The sequence below is a fragment of the Schistocerca americana genome, chromosome 3 (assembly GCF_021461395.2).
Source record: "Schistocerca americana isolate TAMUIC-IGC-003095 chromosome 3, iqSchAmer2.1, whole genome shotgun sequence".
Classification (NCBI taxonomy): domain Eukaryota; kingdom Metazoa; phylum Arthropoda; class Insecta; order Orthoptera; family Acrididae; genus Schistocerca; species Schistocerca americana.
The window spans coordinates 700,493,161-700,506,730 of NC_060121.1; the positions used below are offsets into that span (position 1 = coordinate 700,493,161).

At 44.5% G+C, this 13,570-nt stretch overlaps 1 protein-coding gene across 1 annotated transcript in view; it reads right to left on the bottom strand.

Moving 5' to 3' along the window:
• The window catches only part of LOC124606321 (transcription factor SOX-1-like), a 118,965-nt gene that overhangs the window by 64,929 nt on the left and 40,466 nt on the right, over positions 1–13,570 (bottom strand). Inside the window, exons 3-4 of the mRNA XM_047138304.1 lie at positions 10,019–10,315; positions 1,148–1,281 (exon numbers count right to left, since the gene is read on the bottom strand). Of these exons, the coding sequence (XP_046994260.1) occupies positions 1,148–1,281; positions 10,019–10,315 (431 nt within the window). The remainder of the gene's footprint in view (positions 1–1,147; positions 1,282–10,018; positions 10,316–13,570) is intronic.

Here is a 13,570-nt window from a genome sequence, read left to right on the forward strand (position 1 = left end):
ATCTAATTAATTGATTAAATAAATATTGGGGCAGCCCTCCCAATTATTATCAACAGCAAACATTGAATCAGAGAGAGCAGCACTAGTTTAACGTCCGTCGCCAAGCAATGATTCAATGTAAATGAAACAGAAAGTGAAATGGGTCCTCTTGTCGGAGAAGTAAAATTGTCAATAGAAGCAGAAAAGTTAGCTAATGGCGTGAATATCCATTTTCGTTATTTCTGTATTATAATAATATAGTTCATTCTATACATGCCCGTATCGATTTGAAAGTTGTTTGAATCCAACATGAGTGAATAATATTATTAAAAGCCATCGATGTCAGTCTTCTGGAAACGGACATCTTGTCGTTGCAGGAAACTAACATTGGCCTGACAAGAGGTCCTTTTTCAGAATCTCGCAGCTGTTTATGCAATGTTCCAGACAGTAGCATCTCCTAAATTTTACAGGCATTTTAACGAGCTCGGAGTAGTTTTGCGTAAAACAACATTTTATGATGACAATAAAACCAAACAAGACAAATGATACCTTTTTACATTACAGTTATAGATGCCTACAGATGTTACCAATTTACCGTTGGCTACAACACAGTATAAAAATACCAATACTTTGCCAAAAGATAACAGCACAGAATTGACTAATTTCTCTCAATCTGGGGCCAGTTTACTTGGTTTTCAATTTATGTACACTGCAATGTGCTATAGATGTGAAAAGGGTTAAGCACATAATATGTAAAGTTAACTTAAAAAACTGCATATAATGTTGAATTTGTTTCTTAAACATGTGCAACGAAACAATGGTACTAAAGTGAAACTTTAAAACACATTATTTCAAAAAACCCATCTTGCGTCACAAATATTCAAACTGTCACTCAAAATTAGAGATAAAATTCCTTTTTTTTACAAATTGTTCAAATTTAATACGCACGTAGAATTTTAAGTTAAAATCCAAAAGTTTCGAAAACAGGTCCTTTTCGCTTTCCGTTTCACGTACTATTCGACGAATAATAAAATCATATCAGGCGAATTCTACCCGCGCAGAAGTAAAAGCAGCACTGTGCAAGGGAAGGAAAAAGCGAGCGGACTGCAAGTGCTCCCGCCTGGGCAGTGAAAGGGACGGCAGCTGCAGCTGCAGCTGCGACACTCACCGCTAGTGGGGCTGGGCGAGCCGTGGGCGGCGCGGCGGTCGCGGTCTGCGGCGCTGCCCGGCGTGGTGGGCGGCGTCAGCGACAGGCTGCTGCTGGAGCCCGCGTCGCCAGCCTCCTCCTGCTTGAACACGCGGCTGCCGGCACACAGGAGACACACCCACTCACACACCACGTCTGCGACTAGCTCTACAACACTAAGTTTTACACTGCCTCTTACAGTAAAGACCATTGCCAAATTCTTACGAGGACTGTACAATCTACTTTTCCATACATTTTATTTCAATATACAAGGCTTACAGAAACAGTTCCTTCCTCGAACATACGTAACGGTAACCAGAAAATCTCCCAAATCCATGCGTATAACATTGAAGGGGCAAAGAAACTGCTACACCTGCCGAACATCGTTAGGGCCCCCGTGAGCAGGCAGAAGTTCCGTAACACGACGTGGCATGGACTCGACTAATGTCTAAAGTAATGCTGGAAGGAACTGACACCATGAATTTTGCAGAGCTCTCTACAAATCCGTAAGAGTACGAGGGGTTGAGATCTCTTCTGAACAGCACGTACCAGACATACCAGGTATGCTCAATAATCTTCATGTCTCAGGAGTTTGGTGGCCAGCAGAAGTGTTTAAACTCAGAAGAGTGCTCCTAGAGCCACCTATAGCAATTCTGGACTAATAGGGTGTCACATTGTCGCGCTGCAATTGCCCAAGTCCGTTGGAATGCACAATGGACATGAGTGGATGCAGGTGATCAGACAAAATGCTTGCGTACGTGTCATCTGTCAGAGTCGTATCTAGACGGCTCAGAGGCCCCATATCACTTCAACTGCACACGCTTCCCACCATTACAGAGTCTCCACCAGCTTGAACAGTCCCCTACTGGCATGCAGTATCTATGGATTCATGAGACTCTCCCCATATCCGTACACGCCCATCCGCTCGATACGTCCGACCAGGCAATATGTTTCAAGTCATCAACAGTTGAATGTCAGTGTTGACGGGCGCAGCAGAGGCATAAGGCTTTGTGTCGTGCAGTTGAAATACTAAACACCTTTTTCCAAAGCTGTTTCACAGAGGAAGACCGCACTGCAGTTCCTTCTCTAAATCACCGCACGAACGAAAAAATGGCTGACATCGAAATAAGTGTCCAAGGAATAGAAAAGCAACTGAAATCACTCAACAGAGGAAAGTCCACTGGACCTGACGGCATACCAATTCGATACTATACAGAGTACACGAAAGAACTTGCCCCCCTTCAAACAGCCGTGTACCGCAAGTCTCTAGAGGAACGGAAGGTTCCAAATGATTCGAAAAGAACACAGGTAGTCCCAGTTTTCAAGAAGGGTCGTCGATCAGATGCGCAAAACTATAGGCCTATATCTCTGACATCGATCTGTTGTAGAATTTTAGAACAAGTTTTTTGCTCGCGTATCATGTCATTTCTGGAAACCCAGAATCTACTTTGTAGGAATCAACATGGATTCCGGAAACAGCGATCATGTGAGACCCAACTCGCTTTATTTGTTCATGAGATCCAGAAAATATTAGATACAGCCTCCCAGGTAGATGCCATTTTCCTTGACTTCCGGAAGGCGTTCGATACAGTTCCGCACTGTCGCCTGATAAACAAAGTAAGAGCCTACGGAATATCAGACCAGCTGTGTGGCTGGATTGAACAGTTTTTAGCAAACAGAGCACAGCATGTTGTTCTCAATGGAGAGACGTCTACAGACGTTAAAGTAACCTCTGGCGTGCCCCAGGGGAGTGTTATGGGACCATTGCTCTTCCTAATATATATAAATGACATAGTAGATAGTGTCGGAAGTTCCATGCGGCTTTTCGCGGATGATGCTGTAGTACACAGAGAAGTTGCAGCATTAGAAAATTGCAGCGAAATGCAGGAAGATTTGCAGCGGATAGGCACTTGGTGCAGGGAGTGGCAACAGACCCTTAACATAGACAAATGTAATGTATTGCGAATACATAGAAAGGAGGATCCTTTATTGTATGATTATATGATAGCGGAACAAACACTGGTAGCAGTTACTTCTGTAAAATATCTGGGAGTATGCGTACGGAACGATTTGAAGTGGAATGATCAAATAAAATAAATTGTTGATAAGGCGCGTGCCAGGTTGAGGTTCATTGGGAGAGTCCTTAGAAAATGTAGTCCATCAACAAAGGAGGTGGCTTACAAAACACTCGTTCGACCTATACTTGAGTATTGCTCATCAGTGTGGGATCCGTACCAGGTCGGGTTGACAGAGGAGATAGAGAAGATCCAAAGAAGAGCGGCGCGTTTCGTCACAGGGTTATTTGGTAAGCGTGATAGCGTTACGGATATGTTTAGCAAACTCAAGTGGCAGACTCTGCAAGAGAGGCGCTCTGCATCGCGGTGTAGCTTGCTGTCCAGGTTTCTGGATGAGGTATCGAATATATTGCTTCCCCCTACTTATACTTCCAGAGCAGATCACGAATGTAAAATTAGAGAGATTCGAGCGCCACGGAGGCTTTCCGGTAGTCGTTCTTCCCGCGAATCATACGAGACTGGAACAGGATAGAGAGGTAATGACAGAGGGACGTAAAGTGCCCTCCACCACACACCGTTGGGTGGCTTGCGGAGTATAAATGTAGATGTAGATGTAGACATCAAGGGTACAAGAGTGGGCCTTCGGCTCTGAAAGCCCGTATCGATGATGCTTTGTTGAATAGTTCGCACGCTGACACTTGTTGATGGTTCATCACTGAAATCTGCAGCGATTCGTGGAAGGCTTGCACTTCTGTCACGTTGAACGATTCTCTTCAGTCGTCGTTAGTTCCGTTCTTGCAGGATCTTTTTCCGGCCCCAGCCATATCGGACATTTGATGTTCTACCGGATTCCTGACATTCATCGTGCACTCGTGAAGTGGTCGTGTCGTAAAGGGAAATACCCACTTCATTGCTACCTCGGAGATGCTGTGTCCCATCGCTCAGACGCCGACTATAGCACGTCGCTGAAACTCAAAGCTTGATAACCTGCCATTATATCAGCAGTAACCGATCTAACTACTGTGCCACTTTTTGTCGTATATAGGCGTTGCCGACCGCAGCGCCGTACACTGCCTGTTTACATGTCTCTGTATTTGAATACGCATGCCCATACCAGTTTCTTAGCACTTGAGCGTATCATTGTGCAACGCATAATTCAGGAGATAGTATGTCATAAACATTGAGCTGCGTATAATATGTTAAATATATGTAAAATACATCTGGCATGTGTGTATGCAGTCAAAACCATGAGTAGAAAGCTCCTAAGCCCCCGAAACGTTTTCAACCAAATGTGGAACACATCCCACGTACAGTCTGGAAAGAAATACTGTGGGGGTAAGAACCACCAAGCTCCTATTGGCGTGAGCGTGAAGGAGGAAGAAAGATGTACAGACAGCAGCAGGGAAGAAAGAGATAGGCACAGGTTGTGGGGTGGGTTGGGAGGGGTGTTTTACACAGACAGTGGAGCAGGAGTAGATGAACCGAGATTGGACGGTGTAGGAGGTGGACATATAGAGGGGGTGGAGGGGATGAAGTAACAAAAGATTTGAATAAATATGTGCCAAGTCCACGCCGGATATTTAGCAGTATATTGACTAAACTTATCAAGTCTTAGCTAGAGCTTATTCTGAACCATCACCTAAAAATTACTCCCAATGACAGCAAAAACACCGAGCCCATCACTTATGCTACTTTTCAAATGCACCCTGTCATTGTAATTTGTGTGGGGATCCCTTAAGTCTAAGGTGTATCGCAATAACCCTCGTAGTCTTCAAGACTTGCAGTAGAACATTTCGAATGAAACTGCAACAATTTCAACAGTCCAGCTTCGATCTGTCTTTAGTTGCTTGCTGACCAGGTCTCAGAAATGCCAAGAGATGAATGGCGCTCACTTTCAACATCTGCTATTGTCAAGTTGGTAATGTGTTTCTTTTTCTCTGCTGTGTTTCTTTTAACACTGGAATTCTGTTCTCCGGGCCACTTTTATTTGCCCCATCCTGTATTATTTTCTGTTAATACCCATAAATTTTAACCTAAATAGAAAAATGAAGCCCATTTAAAAAAAGTAACTATAAAGAGAAGTCAATTGCTCATTACAACTCTACAAAGGGTTTTTAAGCACTTTCGTTATCAATTTATACTTTTTCTATAAGCGTTGTTATACCTTCCTGTAACGGAAGCGTTATTTCAGTTGTACCAGTGAATGAAAGAGACAGTCTCCTGATAGAATTGTGCACGGGACATAATTTAATCATTGTTAACACTTTGCTTAAGAATCATGAAAGAAGGTTGTATACGCAGATGAGACTTGGAGACACTGGAAGGTCTCAAATTGTTTAAATTATTGTAAGGCAAAGATTAGACACTTCCAGAAACAGATGTGAGCCCTTGCCACAATTTATTGGTTATGCAATACACTTCATATTGCGGCCAGTAACAGCTGTAACAATGCATTCGCGTAAAACAAAACGGTAGCAGTTTTTGAATAATCCTTTTTAACTACAACCAGTTCAGCAACCTAAAATTGCATCATCATGTACACTATCAAATCACTCACAGCGAAACGTAGAGATTACTGGACGCTTCAGTTCTCTCAGATCTTTAAAGGAAAGAATTTTTAGTACAACTTGACTGAGAGTGATAGGGGGTATCCAATTGTATCTACGTTTTGCTGTACATGATTTGAATATGTGTCTGATAATGCAACTTTAGGTTGCGAAACCGGTTGTACTAGTAAAGGATTATTCAACAGCTGTTGCCATTTTGTTTAATAAGAAAGACTGGTCATGAACCGTAGATTAAAACTACTGAAGAAATTGTAAAAAGGTAGGAAATTAAGGAGGTGGCACCTGTATAAATTGAAAGAACCAGAGGCTGTTGAGAGTTTCAAGAGAAACATTAAGCAAGGACTGAATGGAACAGGGGAAAGAAATGCAGTAGAAGACGAATTGTTATTTTTGAGAGATAGTGGGGCCAGCAGTAGTAAAAATCCTTGAATTTCACAAGAGATATTGAGTTTAATTGATGAAAGGAGAAAATATAAAAATCCAGCAAATAGAGCAAGCGAAAGGGAATCCAGACGTTTGGAAACGAGACTGACAGTGGAAAATGGCTAAGGAAGAATGGCTGGAGGACAAATGCAAGGCTATTCAAGCATGCATAACAAGGGAAAAATAGATACCATTTATTGGAAAATTAAAGAGACATTTGGCGAAATGAGAAGTAGCTATATGAATATCAAGAGCTTACATGTCAAGCCAGTATTGAGAAAAACCAATGAAGGGAAAGCTGAAAGGTGGAAGGAATGTAAAGAGGGACTATACAAGTGCAAAGAGGGCACTATTATAGAATGGGAAGAGGAAGTAGATGAAGAAAGGATACGATGCTGCGAAAAGAATTTGACAGAGCAGTGAAAAACCTAATTCTAAAAAAGACTCCTGGAGTCCATGCCCGAGGCAGGATTCGAACCTGCGACCGTAGCGGTACTCCAGCTGGTGTGCAAGATGTATGAGACAGGCGAAATTACCCTCACATTTCGATAAGAATGTAATAATTTCAGTTACAATTAAAGCAGGTGCTGACAGGTGCGAATATTACCGAACTATCAGTTTAATAAGCCGTGGTTGCGAAATACTGTGACGAATTATTTACAGTAGAATGCAAAAACTAGTAGAAGCCGATCTCAAAAAGATCAGTTTGGATTCAGGAGTAATGTAGGAACATATGAGGCAGTACTGAACCTACGACAACTTTTAGAAGACTAATAGCTTTTGGCAATACTGACTGGAATACACTTTTTGAAATTCGAAGGTAGCAGGGGTAAATATAGGGATCGAAAAGATATTTACAGCTTGTACAGCTTGTACAGAAACCATATTGCACATACCTCGTATAAGGGACAAAGGGCATGAAAGGAAAGCGGTGGTTGAGAAGGGAGTGAGGCAGGCTTGTACCCATTTCCAATTGTTATTCAATCTGTACATTGAGCAAGGAAACTAAATACAAATTTGGAGATGGAATTAAAGTTCAGGTAGAGGAAATAAAAACAGTGAGATTTACCAATGACACTGTAATTCTGTCAGAGACAGGAAAGAACTTACAGCAGCTGAAAGAATTGGACTGCGTCTTGAAAGGAGGGTGTAAAGTGAACATCAAATAAAGCAGAACGAGGGTAATGGAAGGCAGTCGAATTAAACCAGGCGACGCTAAGGCAGTTAAATTAGGAAGTAAGATAGCAGATGATTTTTACTATATGGGGAGTGAAATAACTGATGATGGCGAAAGTAGAAATGATATAAAATGTAGATTATCAGTGTCAGGGAAAGCGTTGCTGGGTAAGAGAAATTTGCTGACATCGAATGTAAAGGAATTTTTATAGTGTTTTTTTTTTTTTAAAGAAAAGATCAATTGCCAGTCACCTGACTTCTCCTGTGCTAACCTCTTCATCTCAGAGTAGCATTAGCACACTAGATCCTCAATTACTTGTTGGACATTTTGACATACGCTCTACAGCTCCCTCTAGTACCGTGGAAACTATTGCCTCATCCCTTAACTCATGTCTGATTGTTCTGTCCTTTCATATTATCAGTGATTTCCACATGTTCCTTTCTTCGCCGGCAGAGACGAAAGACTGCATCCCTGCCTCACTTCCTTTCTAAGCCGAGTACTTCGTTATTGGTCTTCCAGTCCTATAGTTCTCTCTTATTTCTTGTACATATTGTATATCACCTGTATTTCCTTATAGATTACTCGCATTTTTCTCAGAATTTCGAACATTTGCACCATTTTACATTGCTGAACTTTTTTTCCAGGTATAGAAATCTTGTGAAAGTGTCTTGTCTTTAGTGTTGCTTCTACACATCAACTTGAATCTCAGATTTCAGAAATTTAGATGGAATCTATACCTTCTGCCATATTTGATCTGCCTTGTATGGGAGTGAAACGTGGGTGATAAGTAGTTCAGACAAGAAGAGAGTAGAAGGTTCAGAAATGTGTTGCTACTGAAGAAAGCTGAAATTGAAATAGGCAGATGGCCCATACTAACGAAGAAGTATTGAACGGATATAAGAAAAGAAATTTGTGGCACCACTTGATTAAAAGAAGGGAAGGGTTGACAGGACTGGATGCAAGGAATTATCAATCTAGTACTGGAATGTAGAGTGGAGGGGGCAGGATTAAAAATTATTGTGGAAGGGGAACAAGAGATGAATGCAGTAAGCAGGTTCAAATAGAAATGGATACAGATTGCAGTGATAGTAGGGCTTTCGCTGGATAAAAGATAAGAGTAGCATGGGGAGCCGCATCAGAGTAGTCTTCAATTACGCAGGATGTATTCCTTAGTAGAGGTAGGCGACGATTCAAATTTCACACAAATTGCAGTTATGGAAGTATCTTGATCGCATAATTCTTTATTAAGTGCTACTCATTTAAAAAAATCATTTTCAGATATAAACTATGGGACAATGTACATAAATTATGAAAAATGAATGGCACATGCCTGTATAAAGCATAATCGCGGCAAACGCTGTATGCGCAGATATTTCAGTGCTTGCATGTAGATCTGGTTTTAGGCTCAAAAAACTGAGTACATGGAATCTATACCGTAATACAATTCTCATTCCATAAAGATTGCATATGGTAGTACAAAAAATGGTTCAAATGGCTCTGAGCACTATGGGACTTAACAGCTATGGTCATCAGTCCCCTAGAACTTAGAACTACTTAAACCTAACTAACCTAAGGACATCACACAACACCCAGTCATCACGAGGCAGAGAAAATCCCTGACCCCGCCGGGAATCGAACCCGGGAACCCGGGCGTGGGAAGCGAGAACGCTGCCGCACCATGGTAGTACAGTTATCCATTCAATGAAAGCAGGTGTTAAACTGGCTGTAGCTATATGTCGCTGTAGTTTACTTCTTCGATAGCTTAATACTCTACAACCAACTTGACACTTGCTTTCATTGAATTGATAACTTATTACCATATGCAGTCTTTTTGTGAGGTTGGGGCACTGTGAAAAACAGTCAATGTGCGTTTCCATCCAGCTCCAACAACATTGGATAATATGCGACCGTCGCCGCACAGCAACAGAAGCCAATGCAGTAATTCTGCAAATGGACGCAAACGTATGGGACGACTTTAACTATCGTTCGCAAGTTTGTCCTTTGTGATTAGACACTGATCGTTTATGAAATGTAAACGAAAAGTTAAGTCTTCCTCCGTAGCTGAGTAGTGAGTGCGGCGGCTGCAATGTGGAGGACCTGGGTCCAATTCCTGGTACTGCCACGGTTTTTTTCTTGATGGGAAGACTAGTACGGGGTGCAGTTAACCTCGTGAGGCCGACTGAGGAGCTAACCGACCGATTAGTAGGTTCCAAAGAAAAAAAAACAAACAAAAAACGACAAAGACCGAAAGAGCGGTGTGCTGACCACGTGCTCCTCCATTCCGCATCTGATGACGGCATTGGCTGAGGATGGCACGGCTGTCGGTCAGACCGCATTGACGTTTTAGGACCAGAACGCGGAACTAAATGAAAACTTTGATCTCAAACGTAATCCTCAAAAGCAGCCGAGGTTGTGTATAGGTGTAAGCAAAAGATATTCATTTATAAATCTCTTATTGTTCTGCGTAGTCCTACGCTTAAGTCGAAATTCACCCCCCGTTTCTAGCTTAATTCAAGTGAAATCGGAGGGATTGTTTTGAACGGCCTTCCATGCTGCTCTACCCTTGTTATGGACAGCAGTGGCTGTTACATGGACAAAGTAGAGCAGGGCCCCATTCCTGAGAGCTTAATCTACGGGATTCGGAGTTGCAAAACGTTGGCTAGACACGCACCTGAAGACGACTCCGTGCTGGTGCGAGACGGCGTGCAGCGGCGGCGGCGACCCCGCGGCGGCGTGCGAGTGCGCGTGCGCGGCGGCCGGCTCCTGCTGGCGCGCCAGGGCGCCGCCCGCGCCGCCCCCGCCGTCGCCGGCGCCGCCCCCGCCTCCGGCCGCGCCTCCTCCGCCCCCGGCGGCCCCGCCCTTGCGCCGGCGCGGCTGGTACTTGTAGTCGGGGTGGTCCCTCTTGTGGATCATGCGCAGGCGCTCCGCCTCCTCCACGAACGGCCGCTTGTCGTCGTCGCTCAGGAGCCTGCGGGCACAGCGCGAGGCGTTGGCTCAGCTGCTTTGCTAAGGCTGGACGTAATCGGCGCTGCACTTTACAGCAGCCGTACTGCTTAGGAGTGGGTCCTGCTCTCCGTACATGACCCACTATTGCCACCGACGACATGGACGAGGCGTGAATGCTTAGAGAAGGTAAATTAGAGGTGGCCTCTGGTACCGTCGTTAATTACATTTACATCCTCCTGAAAAAGAGTAGTTAAGTGAAATGAGGATACATACTGAATATAAAACTGTCACTGTCGCGAAGTTACTTTTATTTAAAGTAACGCGTTTCCCCGTGTTTAAGCATCATCAAGTTACATAAAAGTGTCACATGAAGTTCATTGCGCCGGTTACCAAAGCTCTATGGCAACCACATACACATAAAAAGACTGGATGGAAATCCGGTCGTCAGACTAACTAAAAGGGACCGTGTAAACTTTTGAAAAGTTATAGCAGCCAGAAGAGCACAGCGCAGACCCATGGGTACATCACGGTGCCGTTATCAAGAGCATTTGGAATTGGCATTCTCAGTATATAATATGGATATATACAAAAAATTATACACATAATAGGAGCTGTGAGGCAGTCTCACATATATGCAGTCTAACTACAAAAAACGTTACATAACTTACGTCATGCTGCAACGAGCAGAATAGTTTTTTTTCCTTTATTGGATTTCGATCCCCCCCCTTCCGAAGGGGGCGGGCTGGAAGCAGCTTAGTACGCCGCTCTTTAGCCTACAGAATTTTTAAAACATATGAAGATAAGAAACAATAAAAACAGGCGATAAAACGGTGATGTAAAATGTAAATCGGCGGAAAATTGTGGAAAGTTAAAACATAAAACTAGTGGTAGGTGATGATAACAAAATACAAAGGAAGCAGACATGGAAAAAGTATACAGAGAATTAAAAAAAAAGAAAAAACGAAAAACACGGCGACAGCATGATGTCCATTTGCAACACTTCGCAAAAGACGCGCAACACTGAACAATCAGTAGGAATGCTGCACTAAAAGGTCGGCACGAAGATGACACTCCACAGGCAAGGGCAAAGGGGAGATGGGAGGGGGGACCTGGACAAAGGAGGAGGAAGAAGAGGGGGAGGAGGGGAAAAACGGAAGGCGGGGGGGGGGGGGGACGACGAAGGGAGAGGACTCAGAAGGGGGGAGCAGGGTAGACACGAGAGGGAATGGGGAAGGTCAGAGGGTGAAAAACGCAAAAGGGCTTGGGGGAGAGAGGGGAGGCAGAAAGAGGGTAGGAGGGAAATAAACAGAATGGAGGGGTGAGGGGAAGGGGATATGGAGCCCGGGAAAAGGACAAAGGAAAGGAGGGGGGAGGATCAGAGTTGATAGGAGGGATAAATGGAGGGAGATAGGCCATCATCAGGGAGGGGGAGTTGATGGAAGCCACCTTGGGAAAGGAGATGAAGAGTGTAGAGATGGAGGGTAGGGGAGACACAACAGTGAAGGCGTGGCAGAGGGATGGGTTGGAGAGGAGAAGAGCAACCAGGGGGTGAGGGGGATCAAGGCGACGGGAGGTGTAGATTATGTGGATATGTTCGAGGAATAGGAGCAGATGGGGGAAATGACTCAGGTCGTAGAGGATCCGTGTGGGGGACAGGAGGCGTATACGGAAGGCGAGGCGGAGTGCATGACGCTCAAGGATCTGGAGGGACTTACAGAATTTTGGGGGGGACTGGCATAACAGAAGATGGGACGGATTAAGGATTTGCAGGTGTAGACGATGGTAGAGGGGTGCAACCGTCATGTCCAGCCAGAGAGGAGTTTGAGGAATCGGAGGCGGTTGTGGGCTTTGGATTGGATGGAGCAGAGATGAGGGATCCAGGTGAGGTGACGGTCAATGGTGAGGCCAAGGTAGGTGAGGGTGGGGGTGAGGCGAACAGGACGGGCGCAGACGGTAAGGGAGAAATCCAGGAGCTGGAAGGATCGAGTGGTACGACCTACGATGATTGGCTGGACGAGAATAGTAAAAGTCAAGTGGATTTAAAAGGTTTTGCGCCGAAGGACACCATGAGATAAAACTATAGGCCTGCAGTTCTATACGTTAAAACTATTAGGATACATTAGCTTAAGAAGAGTTATTCGAGAGTGTTTCAGATTTTCATATTGCATGTTTTTTTCCAAATAAATGCTAAAGTTGATTATTTGGATTTAATAAAAGTGTAACATATATGCAACGGAGGGGGCGTCCAAGTCGAGCGTAAGGTTACGTCCTCTAACGTGCAAAATTTAAACCACTAGAAACTTTTATGAGCTCCAGCACGTTAAAGAACGTAACGTGCCATTCACTGCACGTATTCTACTTATTATTAAATCCAAATAACTACTTTTAGACTTTATTTGAAACACATAAACGGTGGCTGGCCGTGGTCAGGTTGTGTGGCCGATGGCGGCGGCCGGCCGAGGCGAGGTGAGGTGAGTTCCCCGGCCCGCGGCCCGCGGCTGTTTGCTGACGCAGCGCCTAATGACGATGACTGGCGGCGGCGTGTTTACGCTGCACGCCGTGATCCCACGCGCACCGTTTGTTGACGTTCGGACACGCGACGACGGCCGCTGCGGCCGGACCATTGCTCCGGGAGGCCGGGCAGATAAGGCGAGCGGCCGAGACGACGACTAACCCGCTCGCCTACTAGGGGCCCGCTCTCACGCTTTCATAGCTAACGAATACTCGCATCATTTCGAACGCGCAGCCAACAGCACACTAAGTCCGTCGAAAAGATTCCGAGCCTGATTTTATTCCTGGCATGTAAGCGACGTCAGCGTACTAACTACGGTGGCATATTCAACAACCAATTGTAAACAACCGATGTGCATTCCACCACCACTCAGCTGCTAGCAGGCAGTGTTCAGTAGTGGACGTACGGCCGCAGGGTGTCAACGTTGTTGCGTCACAAATCCCAACGCAGCAACGTATCTAAAGCAACTATGCACGGCATTCTGTAGAAGCTTTTGGAGAAGGGAAAAGTTTGTGGAAAGCGTGTCCCGCTCATTTTGACTCCAGAAAAACACAAACAATCGTGGACGCCTGCCGTGACTTGTTTCAAATGCTAAACGCGAATAAATCTTTGTTGTAAAAAGTAATAGCGACAAAGTGCCGAAATTCAAATGAACGGTCAACGATTTGACGACGTAGCAGACTTTAGAGGCAGTGTCACGCATGAGTTGAGCACGATCTCAAATAAGGAATTTTCTGATCGTTTTATGCGGTTATATGAAAGACC